Raw genomic sequence first — 27996 nt, forward strand, 5'->3', positions numbered from 1 at the left:
TTCAACAAAACTGCAGTTTAATTTCAGAAAAATGTGTTAAAATATATATATATTTATACATCAATTTGACACACTGTGTTAGTTTACACAAAAGATGGTCTCTCTTGAAACTGTATTTATGAAATGTACATTTTTAATTTAAATACTCAGTATACACTGCACGTAATCTGCATGTTGCATTTATTAAATACATTAAAATCTGCAATGTAACAAAACGTTTTCTGCATACGAAATTCAAAACACCATTTTAAATGAACAAAAGATGGCTCACTTCATTTTTTTTTTCAACAACTAGTGCGTAGCACACTAGCTCAGCTCCACCACCACCAGCTGTTCTTTCTTTTTTATTTGACATTGTTCACAGACTATTACATATTACAATAAGAGTGCTGGATAAAAACATGAGGTACGAAAGTGGTTCAAAGATTATAGGTCATGCAGATCATGCTAGACAGCAAAGAAAGTTGTGAATGAGAAAACACTAAATAAAAATACATAAAGAATGTGCATTATAAAATAAAAAAAAAACAAAACAACAAAACAACTCAATTACACAGCTTTGCTTCTTTGGTTACAAAGTAGGTTGAACAATTTCACAGCTTTTTATTCCCACCCAAAAAAAAAAAGAAAAGAAAAAAAAGAAAAAAAAGAAAAAGAATAAAAGAAATTATACGAAATGTCAAAAAGCAGAGGAATCATGGCAATTTCTCCCTATTAGAAAGTAGAAACAGAAATGAGCAAAGTTTTCTTCATCAAAATAGCCCATCAATTATTTATTATATCACAATAACTGGTGACTACCTGTACAGATGCACTATGGTCTTCATACTTACACTCTATACAAAATTTACATTCAAGCTGGATCTTTACTACCGTAAATAAATACCAAAGGTAAATTGCCATTAGTGTTAGAAATATGCCAGGATTCTTTTTGTTCAATTATTGCCTAAACATTTTATCTATTAAACGCAATCCCATCTATCATTTTATTGATACATACATTTATTAAAAAAAAAATTAAAAAGTTCTGTGACATTGTTCATGTACATTATGAAAATAGCAGCCCTGTAATAAATAAAACAAATAAATGAAACTAATGTAGGCAAATGTTACTTATATTGAAAGAACAGTGGCTCTGAAGATGAATTGTTACTTCTCACCAGACAGCAAGGCTCAAAGTAATCCATGGGACATGGAAACCTTGGAGAGCCACCAAAGCTCTTAAAGACCTCACTCCTGCACACCAAGCAAATTCTCTGCATTAGTAACTCCTACGACTTCCCTTGTGCACTGATGACGTAACAGACACCAACTGCACTTAAGGACACACCAGTGAGGGACAGCTCTTGTAGAATGATTGTCTAATACTGAAAAGGCCAAACACACAACAGAAGCATGACTACTCGCTTTCATATAAAGTGGAAAGAACATCAGTGGCACACAAGGACAGACTGCTCTCGGGCTTGTGTTTCAATGGAGGCGAGAAAGCTTTACGCTGAGGAGACATTCGGCTGCTGTGGAGGTTGCGTTGGCTGCGGAGGCTGTGCTATCACTGTTTGCGCTTGTGAAGTGCTACTAGGATTGGCCTGTTGCGTTGAAAGTTGGGATAACTGATCATTGTTTGAGAGAGATTTTAACAGTGCATTTTCTCGTTCAAGTAAAGAGTTTCTTTCAACTAATTCCTTTATTTGTTCCTTCAGGACTTCCACCTCTTCTCTTACAGCATACATCAAATGGCTTTTCACTAGATCCTGTGAAGAGTAAGTTAAGAGTTACAGCAGGTGAAAGGATAGTTTCATTCCACTCCAACCCCAGGATTTACTATTTTATTAGTGTCACTGAAGTAAGCATAAGCTTAGAAAACTAAAGCACTGTCACTAAGAAGACATGAATAAATTAGCCTTCAAGATCAAATAACCCAGCCCTTTTATTCACTGTAAAATGGCCCTTACATCAAAAGCTTTGTTTTCAGCTTTCAGCATTAAGTTCTAGTCACCTTGGTTACGCTGAAGACATGGACCAGAATTATGTTCCAGCTACTCAGAGTGAAAACATCAACTCTGAAGCTTTGACCTGGAGGGGGGAGTCTGTATTACAGACCCAAGCACTGAGGTGTACAAGAAGCAGGAAATAAGAAAAGCTTTAAATCAGCAGAAGCAAAAAATGGAACAGATGTAACCAAAGCTGAACAGAATGTCAAAGACGGAATAGCTTAAGTGACCATTAAGACAAACTAGTAATGAACTTCACTGAAGAGACTTAAATGCACCCTTAAGTTCAATCAGCTTGTTCACAGAAATTCATAGGAAAATTAATTCAGGAACATTTCTGGGCCAACAGTAAAGGCAATCATGGTTTATGGGCATTCCACAGTTGAACCAAACATCTTTTTTTCCAAATGATGGTTTCAGCTTTAGTCTGACCCAACTGAAAGGATATTACAAACTCACAAAAAGACAATACAGCTGGAAACTTATGCTCAGCAACGAATCACTAATCCTATTAGAAATAACTTATCTTTTACTTACCATTGCCTGTTCTATTTTGTTGTCAATGGCAACAACACTTGCACCAGATGCACTGTAAATATAAGAAGAAAACTTTGTGAGCATTACTGTATCATTCAGTTAAAACTATGCACCCACTGGCACCCGCAGGACTCCTTAGAACATGCTGTCACTGGAAGGCTAAAGCTTCAGATTCAACAATTCAGTACACATTGAAGGGGGGACTGGGTGGGTGTCCCCCACTGTATTGTCCAGTATAGTTACAGGACTTAAGAGACACTGCTCCTTCAGTTTATTATTGCTCAAACTATGGTTATGACACCCATAACCAGAAAAATGCATAAGAATAAACAGTAAAGTAACTGCTTTGATTTCTTGCCTCATTATTCAGCTATCATCACTGGAGAAAACAGGGATTTCATGGGATATTCATGGGGTCCTTACCTCTAGTTTTATTTCTGCTAAATTGCTCTTATAAAGATTGTGGAAAAAAACCAAAAATAATGCTTGTTCTCTCCCTTTACTTGAAGACTACTTTCCAGTTAAAAAGTTACTTGCTCAGCCCTGTACTTCTGAGCAAGTGGCAGCAGTCAATAGAAGAGTAAGACATGACTAAAGCCCTGAACTCCATGAGCAGACGGACTCATTTTCAATTAATTCTCCCCAGATCACTTCCCACTTCTAAGTAAAGTACTGCAGTTTGCTGGTTACAGTTAGGGTCAGTCTTGATCTGAAGACATATTAACACAGGCCAGTCCAACAAAAATATCTCAGTCAGCACTATAAGAGTGTCTATTTACTGTGCAAAGTAAGATGTTGAACTACATCTTTAAATCCCAGGTGACTGAAATCCAGGCCTTAATATATTTGGTCTGTTTTCAAGTCCCAGTACAGGAACATAAGCCAGTTGTTCACATGTAGCTCGCAAGCTGGAATTTTGGGTGGGCAGGGGTATCCCTGTGCTCTGGCAGATGCTGATCTCTGGGAGATCAGAAGGGGAGCTGCAGCTCTCCCCAGGAGGTCAGACAGCTCAGCCAGCACTGCAGCAGAGGAATCGCCCCATGGCAGCCACACAATGCTCCATCCATACACAGGTCCCATATGCTCCAAGTCTGCCCACCCACTCTAGGTCTCAGTGGTCTGATTTTACTCCACAGCGCTGTGTCTGACACAAGATGGCACTTCTTGGGCTATTTACCAGCCCTGTCAGTGATAACTACTGATAATGCTCCCCCAGCGACGGAAGTTGCTATCAGCAGCGTGCAGCTACATTTACAAAGTAAACGTCCAGGAAAAACGCAAGGCTTCCAGTCATGCTTGGAAACTTGCCTCTCTGAAAATACGTAATGTTCACCAAAACTAAGTGTTAAGAAAAAAAGCTACTTAAGGCTTTCTAAAATGAGTACTGGCAATATGTTCAGCAGTATTAGTTATATACGAGAAAGAAAGCTCGACTATTAGAAGTATGAGAGACTAGACAAAACAACCCTAACAAAACTCACAAGAATTTACAGTACCTAGCATCAAGCATTTATAAGTGAGGGAATCAGCTTTTCAAACTGAGGAAGCAACAGCCTCTGTTTCCAGACTGAACAAAGCTTGCAGTCTAAATCAGAAGTGCTAAACACTCATTTCACAAGAAAATTGTTCCAGTATCGTGTTGTCTTCTAAGCCTTTATCAAGCCATACTTGTAGTAAAGCTCCTCAGATTAAAAACTATTTGTAACTCATTAAAAAGTTAAGTATTCCTTTCCACCTTGACTTAACATGTTTCAGATCTATCTGAAACTATCAAAAACGTCTGTGTTCAAGAGTCACCAAAACCCCCAAGACTGCTCCATGTCCCAGCCTTTCATGAAAACCACCCTAAGTTAGGTGAGGCAGCTCTGAAGAGATAAAGGGGAGGAAAATTAAAGCTAACAGCAAAACTTCGCAGTGGGATCTACTGCATTTTCACAGCATAATCATACACCTTTTGTCAATACTCTTCTAGTTAAATTTGCAACTGGGGCTTTGTTCTACTATTCCTATTTTGTAGTTACATTATTTAAAAACCAAAGCTCACCTACACAAAAGTTAGGGCATTCCATCAGTTCCATAAGAACACCTCTCAAATGGAAGCTAGGCAGCCTTCTCCTTGATCACCTAAAACACTCGTACCTGCATTGCATGCTGCAGAAGTACCTTTCCTATGCTGTACCCTGTGTTCCAAATTCTAGTCTGCCTTTTAACAGAGCACAGGGTTCACTATGTGGGTATAAGAACTGCCCCCCTCCGTAAGTGTGATCTGAATGCAGCCAGAGAAGCTGTCATCCTCCCACTCATATTTTACGCTATACGTGATACTAATGGACAGTGCTGAAAGCCAGAAGTAGTTTATACACTACTTTGTTTCATTATTTTTGTTGTTCTTACCTGCAGAGTAGCTTGCACTCTTACCAGCACACGGAGTTGGGATTCCAGACCTGCTTCCTGCACAAACCTCCATGCAGGCAGAGCCCAGGACCATGCAGACTACCACCCACCCAGGAAAAGCTCCTCCCTAACAGGGTGGCCTCCAGTTCATCATCAGGACAAAACCACATCTAACCATTTCATTTCACTTTCTAAAAGCATATGAGAGTTAGGGTGTATGCTAGCATAATTCCCAAATGATTCTGTCATTTCTTCGTTCATTTTTTAGTGCTCCCCACAGCAAACAGCTCCTGTGAGACATTCAGAAGCAGAGTACTCCAGTGCTAACTGTTCTTACAGTACATGCCACATATGCTGCCAAATCTTAAGACTGTCTTTTTTTTAAATCCTTAGCTGTTGATATCAAATCCCAGTTTGCATAAAAATACTTAATCCCATGGCTGTAGAATGAAATTTATAGATTCAATCCAGTCCTTACAAAAAAGCCAGGAGAAGAAAAGAAGTTATCTGTGAACTGAGTCTTTTTGGATGTCATAACTTGGAAGAGTTTGATACATTCTTAAGAAGTGGAAAGACACTATTTAGCTCTTACAAAAAAGACCAATTACTATGTTGTGCTTTTAGACAAAGTTGATTGCTCCAGGAACTACACAAGTCTGACAATTATTGTCAAAACTGTAACACGTGAACAAAAATCCACATTAAGGTAGGCAGTTTCAAGGGATGCATTATGCATATCACATTTTTCTTTATAACTGCAAACTTCCTACATATCCCCCCTCAAACTGAAGCTTTTGTAGTGAACCAGCTACCATGTGTACACACAGTCATTGATAAGAACAATTCAGTCTGACTTGGAAACCCAAGTTAAGGTTACAAAAATAAAGGCTCTGACCAAAAAGAAGTTATATTGCTGTACCAAGATCACTCTGAAGCCCACTAAGTACAAGGCAAGACTTACAGTCAGTAAAATTGACAAAAAGTATCATGCACAGTTTACCATTTCCAGAGACGGATGGCAAACCCTGTGTTTTCCTACCTTACCACTCAGGCAAAACAATTTAGTCCGAGAAATCCTCATTTTGATTGCTTAAGAAACCCTAGTGGCTCAAAAATATTTTTTTTCCACATTTTACTTCGAAAGACAAAGAAAAAAATAGATTTTAACTGCTAGTAACATGGCTTAGCTATAGCTCACAATCAGGTATGTAGCATTTGGAAAAAAGTGCTTTTCATCAAATACTTACAGCATGCACCTCAGACTTCTATAAGGTGTATTTTAGTTATATTTGTCCTATGTCCTACAACTCAAAAACAGATCTGCATTTTTTTTGTTTCAAATGTCTTTCAAACAAACTGAGAGAAGTGTCCTGGACAATCATGTACACACAGATTAAGAAAATGGGAAGAGAACTTCTAAATCTAAGTGCATGTTATGCAATATACAGTAATCACACTTTCCATAATGAATCACATTTCTTCAAAGCTTTGCTATAATTCTGACTTCACTGCTGTAAAAATTTTTCCTGTGGAGACATAGCATCCCAGGAGAATGGCAAGGTATTATGGGAAAGATTTTTCAGTATCATCAACAAGCTGTAATATGGTTAAAAAACAAATGTTCGGTACCTGCTGCTTTAAATTCAAATTTACCAAAAAAGTCTGTATTTTGGGCAGACCCATCTAAAGTTCCTACAGCACTATTACCATCCAAAGGTAACCCAGGCACAGAAGAGCAATCACCCAGACCCATGTGAATATACCAAGAAGCCACTATTCTCCTTCATAATCTTCTCAGTAACGTGCCATATGAGAAGACAGACCAATGAAACTTGTGCCCTTAGCAACACTTACGTGAACGCTATGCAGAAAACATCTGCGGGCTTCCTGGAAAGGTATCAGTAGCAACCACTATTTCACTAATATTTAGTGGTTTGATTATTACCAGCCCTGGAAAAAAAGAAAAAAAACCCAAACAAAAAACCCAACCCAAACAAGTGAAAAATAAAGAAGTCTCTATTTTACTGGAGCAATTTAGCAATCTTCTACTGTCTACTGCAATAGCGTGTGGTTAGCTTTGCTGCCTTCAAATGATCCCAAGAGATAGTTGATCATAGGAGAATAATCCACATTTGTTAGAAAAAAATAGTGCAGTTTCAGAGGAAGATTTTCTATTATGTTTACACTAAAGTCTAACTCAAGCCCCTGAGGTTCACAACCTACTTCAGAAGGAGCTGCAAAACGTTAAGAGCCTACTGCCAGCAGACTTAAGATCCTCATGTTTCACAGTATGTTAACCCTCACATTTGTGATGGGGAAACAAAGGGATTTTGAGGAAATTAAACAAGCTTATAATATTCACAGCAGAGATTTCTTTTTCAAAAACTGGGGATCACAAAAAAAAAAAACCAAACAACACCCAAACAATTTTACAGTTGTCAAAGTACTCAAGTCTGACAGCAGATCCCCACCTGCACCAGATGCCACAATGCCTACGCAGCTTGGAGCTACCAGGGTGCCATCAGTCTCCTGCCCTGCAGCTGCCAGGACATGCACTGCTGGCAGAACTGCACAACTGAGGTTCACCATACCTCGACCCTTGCGAGGAGCTCCCCAGAATGGGCTTTACTGGCTGTACCCTTGGAGGGCACCTTTATAAACCTCCATTGGGTTTCACTGGAAGATTACAGTTAAAAGCTTTTCAGCTTCAGTCATCTAGTAAAGCAAAACTACCTAACATCATCTTAAGAAAATCTAGTAACTGGGGCATAAATGCAAAACCTGCTAAACAGCAAAGACTTCAGAATTTGGATGGAACAGAATTTTAAAGTTTCTGTCAGTCCTCATTAATTTGATTATGTTTTTACAAATACTTGTTTTTACCACAAACTGTTCTAACAGCAAAGAGGCAAGACTATTTTAAAGGAAGCCATTTATACTCTTCTACCTGAATTTAATGTTTTTCTATATCCCATGTCTCCAGTACTTGTTTCAGACACTGTACATAAACTTCGTATGCGTGAAGCCTTAATCACCAGTTATTTGATTTTAGGGTTTGTTTGTTTGTAATCAGCTTACTCATCTTAAGAAATATTTTAAGTTAAGACCTGAAAATACAGAAACAGATGAAGGCAAGACCTTAAAGTGAGCTTTTTGGTCTACATACCAAATTTGTATTCAAAGACCTGAAATTAAATAGTGAAGTCCTTGGAACCTAAATACAAACTCTGTCCCATAAATACAGGAAAGTGGCATCATCCAGAGCTTAAAGCAAAAAATGCAAATTTGTCCAAGTTTCTGCTACAAAAGGAAGACGTGCTTTTGAAACTAATGCTAGCACTTCAGCAATTAAAGAAAAAAAAGCAGGATGCAATAGCATTTTTTAACCATCTGTGTTGTACAGTATACAAATTGTTGCCAAGCAAACTTTAAAGGATTCAGTTAAGTTTTGCAAGTTGAAAAGTCTCTCCAAACGCAGCCAGTACAATGATGAAATAGTTATCAATACTTCAGTTGCTAAACAAAATTTATATTCTACAGCAGTTGTTAAGCAGAAGTATTGTGATAAGCCAGAGCATCACATGGCATGAAGTCACATAATAACTAGGACTTCAACTTAATGCTGACAAAAGACCCCTTCAAAATCATAAAAATACAGGAAATAAAACAGTTTGCAGCTACTGATGAATTAGTAATGCATCTCTGACAAGTCATATCTGTGACAGATATGACTTTGTTGCACTTCACTGCAGTTTCTCGTCACGAGTTCAATGCTAACTTAGTAGTTTTACTTTGCATCATATCTTGTCGCAGTTCATGTTTGCTCCCCATCTAGCTTTACTTAAGCAGAATGAAAGAAAGCCAGAAAGCTTCCTTTCCTGGTTTTGAGACCAAAAGAATTTTTAACTTTGCCAAAATTGTGTTTAAATATAATATTTACACAACTTGTTTTCTGATACAGGACTCAATAACCACAATGCCAAAAAGTTTCCTTTTTTTGGAAAAGGAAGCTGCAAATATTTTTGTGATTGTCAGCTAGCAGCGCATTAAACTCTTTCAGCTTACACATTATGTATGATACATGCATAATGGAAGGAGGAAGGAAAAAATGTCATGTCATGTGTTTTAGACTTATTAAAGTTCAGTACGAATACTTCGCTTCCATGACTACTTTTAGATCTTCAGGCTGCAGAAGCCCAGTGTGAAGTTCTAAACACAAGCAGCAGTTCTGTGCAAACAAAAACGACAAGAAACTTGCATAGAGCGAAGCTGTTCATGCATACCTCAGCACGTATGCATTCCATAGTTAAGTATTCATACCTATCCCAGAAGGTCTTTGACTCGCGTAACTTGTTGAAATGGAACGCTTGGTAGAATGCAGTTGACGGATTCCTATGAGATCCAAGAATCAAACAAACATATTGAAAATGGATACGTAATAAAAATACTCTTATTCAACCTGCATTACAAAGCAAATTAGCTGCCCAGACAGGTTAAATTTACAGACTTCACAGAATGCCTGAAGAACAGTTTAATGACTAAAGACCTTATTGCTTCTATGGCTTTCCATTAAGGACATCCTGATTCAGAAAGAGAAAGTAATCCTCAAGCCCTATGGATTTTCATGCTATTTCAAGCTTCTACTGCAAAAAGACAACTGTAAAGCCATTAATGAAATATCTCATGTCATACTGACAATCTTGTACAGGTAAGCTGCTTACGACTCTAACGCTAAATTCAAAGGACACCTTTCACACTTTTTGTAATTCACAAAAAAAACCCTCTGCAAACAATACTCAGTATTTCTATTCTACTTTACACCCTACTTTATATACACACGTTCTCCAAAGGAACCTAGGAGTCAGAGCTAAATATGCCACATACAAGCTATGACAGATTAAGTGAAACTGAAAACCAGATCAAGTTAAAACTGAAAAGCGGAATCTAAAATATTCCTGATTCTGTAAGCGGTTGTCCATTATCCTCACATGTCCCCTTTTGTATGTGCAACAGAGCAACTGTGGTTTGGAGGCGCTTTGCCAAACAGTCAGAACCCTCTAGCTACTACCCTGGGTCTCACAAGCCTTCAGCGCAGGCTCCAGTAACCTTGCTGCAAACTGGACAGCACAGCACAAATTCTGCCACCAGGGCCAGACCCTTGAGACAGCCTGACCTACCTCATCCAGCATGCACTTGCCCCACAGCTGGCAACATACAAGAGTGCAATTTGAAGAACTTAATTCTCAAAAGACTCATCTGAACACTTACCATTTACAAGATACTGGATTAAACACAAAGTCAAAATTCTCTACTGCTAGTGGCTGTATGAGAGCATGATACTTAAGCTTAAAAACTCCTTTTGTGAATACAGCAGTTCATCCTTACATTGCTATAGCTATATCAGTCCTAGAGAAGGACATAATAACTTAGCTGAAACATCTTCCAAAAAGCTACTATTAGTTTAAGTTCCTTTTAAATGGTTTTAAAATTAAATGTTTATGCCAACATTAGAAGCACAGGTGCCCATCCCTTTTCTAAGTTTATGGCAAATATATTTCTTAAAATTGTCTTCAAGATATTTAACACTTCCATTTAAGTACAATTAGTGTATAGTTGAAATCACAGAACAACAAAAAGAAAAATAAATCACAAAACACACAAGCCATAACAAAACACTGTCTGAAGTAATCCAGTTCCCATGGCACGTGTATACCAGAAGCCTTGTAAGAGTACCAGTATTTGTGCACTTGCAGTGATCAGGAATGACTTGTTTTAAGTGCTTGTTACTCCCCTTTCCACCTTCAACCACTCTATCCTTCAAAAACACAAAAAAAATCATTGCGAGTCTGGAATTTAGCTTAAAACCTGCTACAAAAGTTGTTTGACCAAACTGATGAATACACTCCTATGTTGGTACTATTTATGCTTTTAGAAGTACTGCCACTTGAGTGACAACAAAATACAACTAATTATAGGAAGAGCAACACAATTGCTAAAGGACATCTGAGTGATGCAGGGTCTAACATATGGAAAGCAACTGGCATCTGCAGACCAAAAGAATGTTGCTTTGTGGAAGGGAAGGACAAGGCCCAAGCTTTTCTAGTTCAGTTGTGAGGAGTATGTAAATTCTCCTTCTCAGAATGTGACTGTAAATAGAAAGTTATTCAAGTTCCAAGATAAATATACTTGCAACATATAAACACTTGTTGCTATTGTTAGGTATAAGAAGTTGCAGTTTATAACCACATGGCATGTATTTCATACTGTCTATTTTTATACTGATACCCTATATGCTATATATTCTTGTGCTATTCTTAAGCAAGTATCTGGAAAGGTATGAAAGTTTTGCTTGTTCTGTACCCCCTGTTGTTGAAGCAGCTTTTGCATTACTTCAGACAATTAAGAGAACATTTTTTACTAGATAGCTATATTTTAACAAGATGTTAACTGGGGGAAGAGAAAGGATGCTACCTAAACTAGAAAAGCAGATCCATAGAGGTAACATGAATGATGCCTTATGTGCGGGTCTGAACTGACTGAGTTTCAAACTGTTGAGATATCTATTTTTAACCACAAGCAGTAAAAGGTTTGAGAACTACTAAATACTTCTTTCAGTTTACAGAACAACTGAGAAAACAGCTTACAGTAGTATAACATGGCCTGCTGGGGCTGCATCATGACTGAAACAGCAGAAGTCCTGACAATGCCCAAACTGAATGTAGGGACAGCCCGGACCAACAAAGCAGATTCCTCCGTTGCCCTCCCAGCAGATGGCCAGGTCCCAGAGGGTCAAGTCTCAGTCCCAGCTGATGGCAGACTGCCACAGGGGAGCAAAGAGTCAGCCAGAAAGGGGATGCCAAACCAGGAGTGATAGGGCACCTCCTGTTCCACAGGAGGTATACCAGGTGCTTCCCCTCCTCCATCTCTGATAAGAGAGAACAGGTATTTCCAAAGGACAGAGAGGCTTAATTTCAGTCCCAGGGATTATGACAGGCAACTATCTTAGCACATTTAACTGTATCTTGATTGGTAAAAACTGCCTCCATGTCTCTTAAGAAGTCCTGCAACTCATACTGTATTCCCTTTAGAAGCTCACAAATGTCAATATTCAAACACAATCAGATGTTTTGGTTTCTGACAACAGTTTTCCTGCAACAGAAACTTGATCTAAGTTCAGTTCTCAGAACACTTTCATAAGTTTTCCCTTCAAAAGGGAAATCTAAAACACATCCAAAGTCTCACCTCATACTCAAGAGTGTCCTCCTACTGCCATTAATCAGCATATGCCAAATAAAAATTCTAGAGAGCTCTGCTTCACTAGAAACCATGCCTATGAAAGCTGGCAAATTTTCAAGTAAACAGATAAATGCCTCTTAGTTTAAATAACAATACTGACTTTGGAAGTGATGGGTATCAGCTTGGCACACAAAAGTTGCTGCACAGTTGCCTTTTTCCATCTACTGCCTTTGAAGGAGGAATAGTAACATCACTGTTCATGATATAGCTGAAGCTGTGTTTCAGCCTTCAAACTACTGATCAACCTCAGCAATTAAAGGCAAGAAGAAGAAGAACCGGTGAAGAATACCATTTTTTACTCCAAGGCGGAAAAGTAAAAAATTCACACTAGACCACCTCAGACAGCTCTGTCTCTCTCAATATCACTATTATTTTCATTGACTTTGAGAACAGGAATGATACAGAAGACTGAGAAGGCCTAAGTGCCTGTCTTTGGAGAACAAGCAAGTATCTGATCAGACAACCTGTAATCTCTACTCAATGCCTCAGAGGAAAAACAAAGCAAAGCAGAACCACCTACTTGTTTTTACCTAGACAGCAGCAAGCCAACATGGACAGCCTTTCAGAAGCTTGTACCAGACAAGAACTCCTTCTGAGAAAAATTAATGGGCCTCATATAGAAAAAACACAAAAGATGTGATAAAGATTGTCATAAAATTAGTAGCACTTTTAATGCCATCTTGCATGACATTTTTATAAGAACCTAGCTTATGCAAAGCAGGTCCACCATGGATATCTACTCTGTACACGTGGCTCTCCAACAGTTCAGTGGAAAAGTGGAAGGATGCACCAAACAGAGCTCTCCTGGGGTCTCCTCCAAATGTCTTATGGGACACTTTAATCCATGACTTGAACAGCAGAGTACAGACTATCTTTCTACCTGCAGATGATCTGCAAGCACTCTGGACAGCAGGAATAGAATTCAGGAAGATCTTGCCCAATTGGAGCAATGGTCTGAAATAAAAAGGATGCAATTCAATAAGGATAAGCGTGAAGTATTACACTCTGGTAGCAATAATCAGCTGCACAAGTACAAAACATGGAAAGAGTAGCTGACTGCAATTCCATAGAGGAGAATACAAACAGAAGTTAAAAATAAAAACCTTGCAAAGGTGTCAAACTTGCAATACTCCTCTTACGCAAGAGGTATGCATACTAACTGAAGTCTTGTTTTATTTGGCCTGAGTCCTGAACTTAGATTGTATGGCCGGTTCTGGATACCAGCTCTCCAGAAGGATATGGGCCTACCCAGGTAAGACCACTATAAGGCATGTTATATTCCATTATTTTTTTCCAATAATCAGAATCACTAAGTAGGAGAATCAAGCATTTAAAAGATATGAAAGACAGGCTTTACACAGTTTAAAGTATCCGTGAAGGGAAAACTTGTTTTCATTCCTGTTAGGTTTAAGTACAGCACAAACATTGTGAGGTTTAATTGCAGCAAAGAAAGTTTAAACTACACACTAGAGTTGTTTTTCACACAAACAGCAAGGAATAGAAAAGACTTGTTAAAGAAGTGGTGGGAGCTCCATATTGTCATTCTAGAAGATAAACTGTCATTGCTCCAAAAGATTTCAGGCCCTAGTAAGAACTTTAAAGCAGAAGTCTGCCTTTGAATAGAATGAACTCTTACAGGAACTAAATCTAACTATAAAACAGAAAAGAAAGAAGTAAAGAACTGGGACTGGGAACTGAACAGTAAGCATCCAGCTTCCTATCCTTCCCACAGAATGCTATAGGAGCCTGACAGTCTATCTGTAAATAAAACTGTGTTCTTCAGCCGCATTTATCAAAGAAAAGATGCTACTATGTCACTTTGTACATCTACATTATTTCTACAGTGCCAGAAGTGAACTAAAGTTTGAGAAATGTGACTCAAAACTAGCCTGAACACGAAGTCAGCAAACAAAAGTATGCTACATCAGAATTTTTATTTAAGTCAAAGGATCTGACAGTAAGAACAGTCTGAGCTTACTTAAGACAACTATCAGCATATGTAGATATATTTCACTGGAGTGATCAATAAGGAATCAAGACATTAAAAAAAATAAATACATAGAGCATCAACTGCCTATTTTGATGTGCACTAAAGGACAAGAAATTAATCCCTCCTTAGTTTATAAAGTTTAGAAAAAAATTGGATGTGTTAGTATTCAGAAGCATTTCAAACCCAAGGTAGCTTTTAGTTACATGTCTTACCGAACACCAATAAAGGGCTGTGCGTAACTAGGTTACTAGCTACGACCTGCAGTGGAAACTGATTACAGTTGGTCTCCAAATTAAAACACTTGGCACAGTTTATTTAAGATCTGAACAAGGGGTTTTGCAATCACTTTATCATAGCTTATCAAGAAACTCCCAGTAAAGTTTATGGCATTTCAATAATACATTTACACTAGTAACAGAATTCCTTCTCCATCCCTCCTGGAAGACATTTTGCTTTTTTATTTATATCGCCTTCTATTTAAAGCAACTGCAACTTCAAATCAGCTTTATTTCATCAGATGCCACACACAGAATAGGTTACTCTCAAAACAGAGTAACTGGAGTACAAAGCATTGCAGGAGAAACTTGACAATGACTAAATGTGGGGAAGTCAATGTGGAATTAAAGAAAAAAAAGAAGTCTCAAGATTAAAGCTCTTAAGCTTTGTGCTTAACTACATATTCTGTTCTCACAGTTCCTTAAAGCCATTATACTTGAAATAAATGCACTGAAAAAAAAACCCAGCAAGAATTGGATGCTGTTACATTCAGTAATCATCAGTACAGGAAAAGCTGACTCATTTAGCAGGCTACATGACAGTTTTTGAAACAGCGGCTCTCAATCACCATGTTGGACTTAAAAGGGGTTCACAGGCTACTTCTATATGAAAATATCATAATACTGGAGAGAAAGCATATTAGAATGAATCTGACCCCCACTTGAAAAAAATCAAGAGATACACAAACTTAAGAGCTGAAAATCACCAAACTAGGACACACTTAAGAGTAGTTTTGCAACTGAATTCAGGAAGAAGGAGATGAAAGAACACCCAAATGTACTACAGAATCATCAGCAAGACAGTATAAGCAGCACCAACATTCAGTTTCAGGTTGCTTTCAAACAAACTACATACAACACAGAAACAATGAAAATCACCTTAAGGTAACTTTACTGAGAGAACTAAAGCAGCATACACCACCTGGAACAAGGCACAGAAGTCTGACATCAGCTGCATCTCAAACTCCTGACATTCACATTTCAAGTATCAGAAAAGAGCAAGCTAGACTTTGCTACAAGTTGCATCGCCTTTCCATAGCACAGATCAGAGCAGTAGCCCATACACTTTCTCAGCCTTGTTCTCAAAAGATGATTTTGGAAAATAATCTTACGCAGTAATTAGACATCTCTAAGGAGAAGTGAGTAAGAGATGACTGTCTCGAGTGCACAGGGTAAGGAATTCCAGCAGAGGCATTTCACTCATCACTTGCTTGCCCCATCAAGATGATGGCACCAGCTTTTCCCTGTTCTGGGGCTTGGCTCTCTAAAAAAAGACACCACTATCCTTTTTTTTAGTCCCTATGAACACTAGGGAAAAAGAGTAAAACCACTTCTACAAAAACTGGTAATGAGAATGCAGCATGGACAGAACATGTTATTTCAACATTAATAATGGTCAGACCAGAGGAACGCAGTGACTAACCTGAGTATTTAGCGGACAGTTGGAAGCATCTCAGAAGCTTCATCCCACCCTGAGCCAAGAGCAGTCACTGGTATCACCACATACCCCCACCTGAGGAAAACCACCATTCCTCTCAGTTATACAGGAGAGATGCCAACAACTTCTTCTCTTGTCCCAGCACTGAATAGTTGTAGAAGACACTTTTATACCTGACTGCATTTTAAAACATACTCAAAGCCTTTAACAGTGTTACACCAAGTCAGAGCAGAGGCACTATGCCATGTATACCATTATGACAGACCTGAAGTGATACTGATTTGAGAGAAAAGGTTAAGTAACTTCACTTTTTCATTGTCAGATAAAACAGCAGCAAGCTTTCTTTTCCCTCCCCTTCTCCCCCCCCACCAAGGATTTGAGTATTGACTGTGAAAATCTGGTCTAAAAACCCAAGAAGTACTTTGACAGAGTATTAAATTTAAGTTAATTTAACAGGTAATAATTTGGTATCAACAAATCTTCAGCAAACATAGTTCCGTGCTGAAAAATCAGCATAGTTTCTTCCACTATATAATCCAGAGAATAGATATTACAAAACATTCTTCAGCACACGCTGCATAAAGATTTGCTTTACAGAAGCTAACTAGCCTACATATTTCAGGTGGAGCTGCACCCTGTTATTTGCTAAAGTCTACAAAGTTTTGCTACTAGTAATACAAAGCCTTCTCTGATTAACATCACTTTGAATTTTCTGCATTTGAAGTCTTTGGGAGACACAAAATCAGTAGAGCGCAGGAACAAGAAAACTGAGCCATTTCCCTTGATTTTATTACATTCTTTGAAAGCATGTCCAAGTTTCTATGAAGAAATTAAGTTTACATATACTAGCAAAAATTAATGAGGCCAGTAGGATATCATGCTTCCTATTCACAAAGCCTTGGATCGATAAAACAGTGGTACCTTGCCCTAAGATGTAAATAACATCAGTCAGTAATAATTAATTAAAATAAAATTAGCTGTGTTAGGTAATAATCACTCAGTATTTCTGAAGAAGCTTTGCTGAAGAGTTCAAATAGTAAATTCTGATATGAGTACTTGATACTAATTATGGATAGAAGAATGCAGGTGTTTATCTCCTGAATCTCTCCTTACTTCTGATTTCAACAGCTGTAACTCAAAACTCTAACTTTGAATCCTCTTGGGTCCAGAAAACTGGCCCCCAAACCTCAGTAGTCCTGTACGGCAGACAATTCTGTAATCGTAACAACTTTAAGGTCATTCAGGACTCACTGATGATCTTTCCCATCCTCTACATACCATCTTCCCACTTTCCAAAGCCAGACTCTGTGAACCCTTAGTTCACTCTTGACTAGTACTTCTGTTTCAACCAGGCAACCAATGCTCTTGCTCTCTTCCACCCCACAGACTGCATCATCACACACACACTTATTAAAATACTACATGCTAATAAAGCAAGGCTGTTTTGTGAAGGCTGTCGTGACTGTCAGTCAGGCTGAATTTTAATTACATAATATTACAGACTGTGTAAGGACTGATCTGAGTGATTCTGTTCTCAAATCAAAACACATAAGAAGTATAAGATTACACATACTAATGACTTCTCACTGGTTGAAGTTAACCTTCAGTTCTTGCAGGGAGGGGATACAAGACAATGTAGTTGACGTGATGCTTCAAGGAAAAAAAAACAGAACACAGTAGACCACATCTTCAAAGAGAAACAACTATAGATCAGAAGTTGATAAACTTAATGGCAGTGAAGAAAGTCTTTTGCTTGACCCAGTCAGAGATTCTTGCCAGCATTAAGAAGCTTTCAAGAAAAGCCACAGAAAGGCCCATCAGTATCATCCATGCTTTGATGAACTGAGACAAGTTTAAAAAAAAAAAGAACAAAACACCAGACCTCTTGAAAATAACTTACACGGTCTCAAGAAACATCTTGAACTTCACCTCACAAGGTATGGTAGTCCTTCAGCATGCATTGTAATTTACTACTTAATACCACTATGCCATATTATTCTTTTGCAAATTATCCCATTCAAGAGAGAAAGCTTGGAATGCATTTGAGAAGAAGACCCTAATATGCTGCATGAAAGAAGGCAGTAAAAAAGAGCAATAATTCATTATTTCTGAATTTAAAATATCCACATTTGCTCGTACTGCATTATACGTACAAAAATCTGGAAGGCATGTCAAAACTGTTAAAAGTAGTCACTTTTACACAACTTGACTGGTAAAGAAAAAGACATTTATTCGTAGCTATGAACATGTTATTGTACAGGATTAGGCTTCTACTGCCTGCTCTGTCCACAATGCTAGACTTCTCCAAACCTACTGATGAAAGAGAAAGCTGCTCATTATTATTTGTGAAAGTGACCTTGCACAGCTGGCTTGAGTATTCATCTTCAAAGAAAACAGCCCAAAAATTAGATTTTCCTTTCCCCCCCCCCCAAGTTGCAGTACAGAAGTTTCAGCTATTTCAGTTATCTATAACTACAAGTGGTACCTGTTTTTTGAAAGCAAAGTATTTCAATATCTGTAGAGCAAAAAAGCAAGTGGAAAAAACAGATTCAAACAGACTGAGCCAAACCACACCTGTCCGTACCTATGTAACACTGGTCAAGAAAGCATCTATTAGCAAACATTTTAAATTACATACTTCGGTTTTAGAAAAGATAACAGAACCTAGACCATGTATGGCATGGTTTATTACATAGCGTAAGTGTATTCGTCTCCCTTTCCACATCATTTACAAGTTCATTACGACTCTCCAAGTTTCAGGCCAGCCTGCACTCAGCTGACCTTCTAACTATAGCGCCGTCAGTATGAGAGCTTACTGCCTGGCTTAAAGAAAGTATATTTTTAAAAAGGCATTTGTAGGGATGGTCAAGGAATTTATGGTCTTTGCACCCACTGAACAGTGTTCTACCTATGAGACAATTCCAGGAGTTGTCACCTACACCCCTAGAAGAATAGCTGAAATAACTTGACAGAGAAGCAAGTAGGGGTTTTTTTAACCCTCATTTTTGATCACCTCATCCTCCAATAAACCAGACAAGTTAATCCTGCTCTACACGGACACAAAATCTTCAGATACTAGTTTTGGTCAATTACCTCCTTTCTTTCTATGCTACGCTTCTGCACTGCCACGTCACATATATATCGCATTCATTCCCTCCCAGAAATCAAAGTATCGGGACTGTGTCCCTGCTGCAAAGCAAGGCAAAGTTGAATGGCATCCTAGGCTGCATTAGGCAAAGCATGGCCAGCAGTTTGAGGGAGGTGATCCTTCCCCTCCACTCAGCACTCATGAGGCATCACCTGGAAGACTGTGTCCAGTGCTGGGCTTCCCAGTATAAGAAACACGTGGACATACTGGAGAGAGTCCAACAAAGGGCCATAAGGATGATGAAGGGTCAAGAAAGCATCTGTTCTATGAAAAAAAGCCTGAGAAGTCTGGGACTGTTCAGCCTGGGGAACAGAAGGCTCAGGGCGCTCTCACTGATGTATGTAAGTACCTGAAGGGAGGGCATAAAGAAAATGGAGCCAGGCTCTTTCCGGAAGTGCCCAGTGACAGGACCAGAGGCCATGGGCACAAACTGACACACAGGAGGTTCCCTCTGAGCATCAGGAAACACTGCCACTGTGAGGGTGACCAAGCACTAGCATAAAATGCTAGTCAGAAGCCATCTGGACATGGTCCTGAGCAGGCATTTCTAGGTAACCCTGCTTGAACAGCGGGGCTGGATCACATGACCTCCAGAGGTCCCTTGCAACCTCAACCAGTCTGCAACTCTGACTGGTGTCTGCTATTGACATAGATCCCAATTTCAGTTTGTAATCTTTAATGAGTGCTAGACAAACATCACAGTTGCCATTGACAGACAGCTGACACTTCTTCTCTATGGTACTAATTAATAGTTCTACCTTCTCTCTGCACTGTTAAAAGCATTCAAGCAAGCTGCCACGATACAAACGCATTACTTTTAGCTCCTATCAGAGAATATATACAAAAAACTTCTTGTAATAATATTATCATGCAAAATAAAATATGACAAGGAACCAGCAGACCATTTGGCTAAATAACTCACCTGCTCAGCATGAGTAAAAATAGATTATTCTGTAGTGCAAAAAATTCACCAGCTCTCAATACACATCTGTATTTATATAGCATGAAGTTTAAAACTGGAGTAGTTTTCAAAGAGAAGGAATGAAGATTACAACCTTACACTGCACTTCAAGTGACCTTTTATGTCTGGAGAACCTTCTCAGAAGACAGTAGCTTTAGCAGTTGCTATAAATACTTCTATCTTTAAACTTTGTCAAAAATAGGAATAAAAGCAGACACCTGTGGCTGACAATCTAGATTTATCTACCAGAACTAAACCAGTTGTACCTTATCAGGAGGAGTCTCACAGAAGTTTCTTATGGAATCTTTTCTGACACACAGAAAACACAAACAAGGTTTGCACTTTCCACAAGCAACAGAAGCTGCTAGTCACCAGCTTTACAACTGACAAAATTGATACATGGCCTCAACATGCAACAGGACAATACTGATATACCTATTTCAATAGGGAACAATTACTTTTCACTATGTCACCTGAAGTCATAAAATATTATCAGTAACTCCTGTAAAAAAACGCATAGCCTGAGACAAATTTCAGCTCTTCAGTAGTTTGCAGCCCTGCCTGCTCAAAAGAACTAAATACTTTAATATTCAGCTTTTTACAAGTATAAAAACCTTCCATGAAACGTATGCTGTTATTTCTACCATACAAGACAGCATTCAGAAATGAGCTGACTATGAAACACTTGCACTCTTCTATAGGGAAGCAGAGAAAAAAATTAACCCACAGCAGCTGAGCAGAACACTTAGAAGTTTGAGGTACAGAGAACCATTTATGTCAGAGTTGGTACACTACTGTCTTTAAACCAAACTGCAGTTTCACTTTTTGAATTTATTTCAAGTATTTTCCCCCTTTCTTCCTTATAGTAACTATCTCTTCTGAAACACAGCTCATTAATTTTAAGCATGTATTGATTCCTCCTTTACAAAGGCACTTGAATGTTTAAACTGGGAAACAGCGCTGGGAAACCACATATTTCTTTTTAACTGTCTCAGAACACTCAAGAACTGACTGCACGGCAAAATAGGTTTTTCCATAATCTAGAATCTGGTGTGGTGATTTTGGTACATCAGGAGTTACCTTATGTAATTTTTGTTACAGAAAGGACAGCCATAAACAAATGCAACTAACTGGAGTTTTGTTTGCATTAACCTCGTTTACCTGTCGCCAACTGTAACGTTCACCTTGGCAATTCTATCTCAACTATTTTTCAAATGCTGCAGTCTTGCTGTCAAACTGAAGGCACTCATGACTGTAGCATGTCTATCCTCTCTTCATTTCCACCTGCTTCTACAAACTCTTAAAAACGCAATCCTTCAGGAGAACTCAAAACATTCAAGTTTGCAGCTGCAGTAGAACTCAAATCTCTAGCAAGTTTATGAGCAAAATGAAGCAAGGGACAGTATTCAGTAATAATGCAACTGAAGTATTGCTTACTGGTTCATTATTTGCAGGATGCTTTCTTTTTTCTTTACAAGTACAATAAAACATGCATCTAAGGCAACATGTAAGGAAACCCTTATCAAAGTTATATTAATGCCCATGCTCAGTTTTGTCCTTGTATTATGAACATGATCTGAAAAGCTCAGTTTTATCAACAGTTAGTACACTATACATGATTTAGCTGAGCTGAGAGATATATGCTGTGAAGAAGTCTGCACAATCAGGTTTTCAGCAGTTTAAGCTGCTGTAGTTGACAGTTCACAATTGCAGCCATTCATTAGAGTTCCTGGAATATAGCCTGCACAGTTCAAGCTGGTCAGCTATCTCTGGAAAATGATCTATACTCTGTTCCTTTTCCAACATGCCTAGTAATATTTTGCCCCAAAAGTCTGCCAAACGTGTAGGAGGTTTGAACAAGCTTTCTCAGTAACATTCTTTTAACAGAGGCAACATATTTCTTTTTCCCCAAGAGCCAAAATAAAGTTATTAAGCCAGTTGGAATATTATGCTTGTCAACTACAAGTTTGTGTATCCATGGGCATAAACGTGGGTAGAGAAACCAACATACATTGCTCCTAAAATCCTCTCAGGTACTCTAACTGCCGTCCAGCCAAACCAACCAGTACTGCTGCTGAAGCCCAGCAAATAAAGAGTCAGAGCAATTCTGACATCCAGTTCTTCATGTGTTTTTATAGTATTTGTCAGACTCCATATTTAAAGTGGACTCCGATATCCACATCTGCTTCAATAAGAGTACTATTTCCTCTATTCTTGAATACTGTTGCAGTTTATTCTACCTGTAGCCACATTTAGAGAGGAAAAGAAAATAAAACTGTTATCCTGTAGATCTTTCATAACTTCCACAGCAATGCAAGGAACCACAGTTTTGTCTAGACCAGTGTAAAAGTGGACTGGATTAACAAAATGGGAAATTAAAGATCTTCAAGCAAGGTCTTGCAAAAAAAAAACAAACAAACAAACAAAAAAAAAAAAAACCACAACCCCCAAAAAAACCACAACCAGTTGTACATCTACAGATACACAGAACTATGGCTTTATCAGCTTACACCTCCACCTCCATCTCAAGAGTTTTATTTAAAACAGCAGACCATAAGACAGGAAAGACAGAAACTGACCAGCTTTTTCTGTATCAGACCTGCCTCACATTTACTCGTTTTCTATTCTGTTTTCAAAGAATTCCCATCCTAAATTATTTTACCTTCGGAACAGCTCCTCTCCATATTATAGTGAATGACTTACTAGATAAATCTAAGCTATTTCAAGCTATACAGTACTCCTTGATGAATCATTCAGAGGATGACTATAGAAGAATGATCTATAGAAGTTTGTCAAGCTTCAAGTATGCACAAATACTTAATCGAAAGTGTCAGAAAAAAATGCAGATACCTGCCTATGCATTGAACCTTCTCTTCCTGGATATGTTACACATTAATATTGAGATAAAAGACAAAAAAACACTTTCCACAAATTTCCAGCTCTCACGATCACAAAGTAAACTCTCTGAACAAAACCAAGCATTAACTTCCTGAACCTGCAGGCAGCCTGGAACAGTGACTCATGATGTGTGAACTCCCTTTGCGTCCTATTAGTTTTATCAGAGTATCAACTCTGAGTCTTTTAATGACACTTGAAGGTCTTCATTAACTATTTCACCGTGGATTTCAGTAGATAAAGCAGCTGGGCACAGGCCCACAGGAGTAATGGTGCAATTTAAATGGCTGGAAAGAGGAAAAAAGCAGAAACAAGAATATAACAGCAGACAAGCAGGAGACAGTTTTATAGTAAAGCCTTCTGAGCAAGTAGAGCAAATAAAAACAAAGTGGCAAAACAGCCTTAACAAGCTGCTAGGTTTTTATTTTCTCCTTTCCCTAATTTGAAACCAGTGAAAGTCAGGCTACTGTTTGAGGGGACGAAGAATAAACCTAGATCTACTAGCTCTGCATGGATCTACTTTGTATGAGGCCTACGACTGTTTAAACCCAGGAGAGACTTTCAAATACCATACAGCCCCTTGTTTCATGCACCACTTCAGCAAACAACAAGGTTTTATCACCCAATGCAGAAGCAAACAACTGAGAAATACGCACTTCTTTCCAGATAACCACAGTTTAGTTTCCCTACTGATTATTATAATGTGGCATGCCAAAAAAGCACTCCACTTCTAGAGTCCATTCTTATTTCTTACTTGCAGTTCTCAGAGTCAAGTTTCTGAAAAGGTTGCTTTAGAAATGAACAACATGTGAAGCAATGTTGCAAGGTGGCTCAAGTTCAAAGACAAAACTACATAAGTAACTTTAAAAAAAAATCACGTCTTTGGGCTGAAAGTACTAAGAACTGTCTTACTGGTGTGCAACACAGTGAGCAGCCTACAGGTTTGAGTAAGTAGGGCAAGTTTTTCCTTGTTATTATATCAAGTGATTAATTTGTCTCGGATAATAATATGTTACTAGAATTTATATAAAAATGAAGTATTAGAAGATATACAAAAGGAACGTAAAACACATTTGTCTCTGACTCCTTAATCATCAGAATGATTAAACACAAGACAAATCCTAAAATATCTTTAAGGTCCCTTCCAACCCAAACCATTCCGTAATTCTATGAAATCATCTTCTGATAATATACTAAACTGTGAAAAAACTTTTATCAGCTTGAAATCTAACCTTATTCGCACAAGGAAGAGCCTGTCAGCTGGGTCAGCAATCCTCTTAAAGAAGGCACAACTGCTAAAATATTGTAACTGTTTAGCTTTTTCTTTTAAGTCCTTTACTGCTTTAACCAGACCTAACACAGCTCTCCACAACACGGCTTTTGCATTAGTCAGCATTAGTCAAAAGCTCTGGTGAGCAAAAGGCCCGCATTACTGCAGATTTAACTCTCCAAATGCTAACCTGTCTTGAAGGTACCTTCTCCATCTACTCACCCCAACCCCATACATGCAGCTGCTTTACTAAAAGGCACTCCGAGCATCACTGACTCTGTAATCTCAAAGCCTAGTATTCTCTCAAGGCACGGAAAGACTTTCAAGATAATTCATCATCAGACTTTCCCATAACGGTGTTGTGCCTACTTTAAAAAATACAAATACATATAACCCACATGTATTTCATTCCTCCAAACTACTATGGTCCTAACAGTAAATATTAATGACATTAATTCAGTGTTTTAACACTGTTTTCCCTGAAAGTCTTCTCTGAAAGGAATCAATTAAGAGGAGTTTTGGCCATCATACTACCCTTCAGAGCAGTCTGACAAGTCTACAGGAATAAAACTCACATCCGTGCTTCCTCTTTCAGGCCCTTTGATGAGCCTGCTCATACTACACACTCTGTTGCAACTAATCGTTCCAAATTACTTTCCTATAAAGAAAACTTATTGTAAGATTGTATTTTCCACTGTGCAGGTTATCTTTGCCCAAGTAAGTTGCAGACTTTTTTTTTTTCCAGTGTAAAAGAAGTGTTACCAGAAGAGCTTTCACTGTGTAAGGGCACACAAATTCACATCCAGATGCAACTACTTTCCTCACTAACTGGTACTATGAAGTGCAAACTGAACAGCAGGATAAAAAAATCAATAATCTGTTATAAGCTGCTGAAGTTATATATGTTATAGAACTGTTAAAGTTTTCCAAAATTCCTCACCCAAAGGCCCCAAGGTAGCACTAAGCTTCTATTCTTAACACCACCACAATACAGTGGTGTCAACAAACTCATTTTAACCTGGCTGTCATTTGAGTGTTTTACAATGTGTTCGGGGGAAAGGAGCAGAATCCCTTGCATACTGAACAACTTAGGTGCAGAAGGAGTTTTCAGTCTTTGATTTGGAAGAGGTGCATTACGTATGCATTAAGCAGCTTCCACGGTACTTTCTGCTTTGTGAGAAAAGTAATCGCACTCACAGCCTAAGAACAAATACAGTCCACCACTTGCTTAAACACTTTGCTATGTACTCCTACAAGGGAAAAAAAAAAAAAAAAAAAAGAAAAAGTAGTCAAGGTAAATTTCACTACAACTTCCTGAAAATATGAACTTATAAAAAAACACCTGAAAAGAACTTGAAAGTAAATTTTTTCTCCCCCTTCAGAAAAGCTACATTTATGGCATTATAAAATAATTCATACCTGTCTTCATCACCATCAACAGGAATAGATATGCCAAACACAGAGCTGGCAAGACTGTTCATAGGAGTACTTGCAGGTAACTGAAGAGGATTTGCTAGAGTGTCTGGAATGGGAGGCTTCACAAGAGGTTTATTTTCAGCTATAAGAGAAAGTGGTGGCTGAGGTAGGGGTTCTGATTTTCTTCTAGACTCATCAATCTGGCCTACTAAGGACTGAGCTTGGGTCTGAAACTGTCCAAGGTTTGACTGTGGCAGATTTGAAGGTACATTAGGCGTGCCTTGCATTAACGAGTGTCCGACATGCTGCGGCTGGACAACGCCGGTACTTCTGCTGACAGAAGTGTGGCTCGTCAGCTGGGACTGGACTAGCGTAACAGGGACATTTGGCATAGTAACAGAAATGGTGGTAGATGCAGTAGGCACACTTGTACCGGGCACAACCGCAGGCACGTTCTGAACTCCGGAGACCACAGCATGGGGAGTACCAGGCATTCCGGACACTTGGCTGCTTCCACCTATTTGATGCTGAGTCACAGATTTCTGTTGCACAACCCCTGCATGTCCAATGCCTTGCTGCACCACACCTCCTGGTTGTGGAACAGCAGGCTGACTAGCTTGTGTCTGGCCACTCTGCATTAATCCTGATCCCTGTCCAACTGCTTCACCAGGCTGCGCTGACACCCCCATCACTGATGCTCCCACAGGTGAGGGGTTTTGGCCGGTCACCTGCCCCACAGGAAGGCTGGAAGCCACAGTATTTGGAACAGAGCCCGTAGTAGCCTGTTGAATAGCTCCTTGAGACTGCATAATTGTCATGTGCTGCATGTATTCGGTCTGACCAGAAGGCTGTGTCGGCAGTAGATGCACTGGCGGAATCTGGGACTGAGAGTAAGCAAATTGTTGAGGCTGAGTCACTGGTATGCTTGCCTGCTGCACCTGCTGCTGTGCCACAGGAATGCTTGGCTGGCCTATTGTCACATTTGGAGACGCCATGCCTTTCCCATTGGGTCCAGCCTGTGCAACACCCTGCGTATTTACCTGTGGCTGTGACTGCTGTGGCACCATCATTTGCTGATTTGCTGCTGATGCCCCAGAAAACATAGGCTGAGCAGTACTTTGAGGTACGGCCCCACCTATGGGTTGTTGCGGCTGCTGTTGTTGCCCAATGACAAAATTAGGTTGCTGTAGAGAGGACTGGTTCATTTTCTCTGTCTGGATTAGCTGTGACACAGCAGTCAAGGAACTGTCAGCTACAGAATCGGGGCCATAGGCCGATGCTGGCACAGCTGAGACCACGACAGAACCTCCTGTGGCACCGAGGCCACTGTCCCTCTCTTGAGTGGCCTGCTCGAAGGTGCTGCTGTGCCTAATGCAATCTCCAGTCCTGCCCAGAACACCACCACCATCTGAGTCCCGGTCATAATACTCCATACACGTCCATCGTCCTCGCCTGTAGGGCTCCCCTGTACCATGGTCCAGCTTGATCACCCTGAAGCGTGAGCTGCATGCAGCAGCCACTGTCTGAGACATTGTCCCAGAAGCGGCAGACGCAGAAGGCCCTGTGGAGGGCAAGGCAGTTTGAGTACTGCTGGCTCCTGCCACGGCAGTGCCAGGAACGGCAGCTGACAGGGGCGCAGCAGAGCTCTTGGGCACAGCCCCTCCATTGGGAGCCACAGCCGGCACAGCCGCAGCCACCCCACCAGCAGCCACTGCCAGCTGCCCATCCAAAAGGAGATTGGGAGAGACAGTGCCAGGAGTTTCAGCCTCGCCCACGTTGTTGAGAGTCTCTTCGGAGGAGCTCCGCTCGCACACATCCTCAGGGCCGTAATCCGTGGCTCGGGAAACATCAAAGATTTCAGAAGACACGTCCTCAGTGCGGGACTCATCCGGGTCGTCCAGGCTCTCAGTGTCCTCGGTGATGCTGCTCGCCACCTGAGCCGTGGTCACGCTGGTGATCTGGAAGCAGCTCTTCTTTTTGGCCGGCATCTTGGACATGTTTCCTCCGCGGGGAGGGGCTCCACCGGCCGGGGCGAGGCGAGTGCGTTACTGGGGAGGGCTGTCACGGCGTGCCGACCGGGCCCCCGGCACTACCGCACATCCTCCGGCTGCTTCCTGCGACAGACGGGCGGGCCGCGGCACTCCCGCTAGCGGGCGGCGGGCCGCGCGGGGGGCGGCGGGGCTCCTCCTCTTCCTCCCCGTCCGCAGCCCTCCTCCCGCGGCCGGGACGCGGGCCTCCTCCTCCTCCTTCTCCTCCCCGCCACAGCCCCCGCTCTGAGCGCGGCAGGACCGGCCGAGCGCCCCGCGGCTTCCTGCCGGCCGCGGAGCGGCGCGGGCCCCGGGCGCGGAGGGCGCAACAGCGGGCCCGTGGCCCGCCCCGCGCGAG

The 27996-nt window shown here is 40.0% G+C and overlaps 1 protein-coding gene across 8 annotated transcripts; it reads right to left on the bottom strand.

Annotated features, from left to right (window-relative positions):
* On the bottom strand, nucleotides 1–27981 carry TSC22D2 (TSC22 domain family member 2). Of its 8 annotated transcripts, XM_065674781.1 has the most exons (5): nucleotides 25615–27981; nucleotides 13099–13172; nucleotides 9243–9314; nucleotides 2529–2580; nucleotides 1664–1751 (listed from the first exon to the last, which is right to left on the bottom strand). In XM_065674781.1, the coding sequence occupies exons 1-4, from the start codon at nucleotides 27606–27608 to the stop codon at nucleotides 2540–2542; spliced, it is 2181 nt and encodes a 726-aa protein (XP_065530853.1). In that variant the 5' UTR covers nucleotides 27609–27981; the 3' UTR covers nucleotides 1664–1751; nucleotides 2529–2539. The 8 variants fall into 8 exon arrangements, with proteins under 8 accessions (XP_065530851.1, XP_065530852.1, XP_065530853.1 ...); XM_065674779.1 differs by lacking the exon at nucleotides 13099–13172 and having other exon boundaries at nucleotides 1–1751; nucleotides 25615–27978; XM_065674784.1 differs by lacking the exon at nucleotides 13099–13172 and having other exon boundaries at nucleotides 9206–9314.
* Between the last annotated feature and the right edge of the window lie 15 nt (nucleotides 27982–27996).

Source organism: Lathamus discolor, chromosome 3, assembly GCF_037157495.1.
Source record: "Lathamus discolor isolate bLatDis1 chromosome 3, bLatDis1.hap1, whole genome shotgun sequence".
Lineage (NCBI taxonomy): Eukaryota > Metazoa > Chordata > Aves > Psittaciformes > Psittacidae > Lathamus > Lathamus discolor.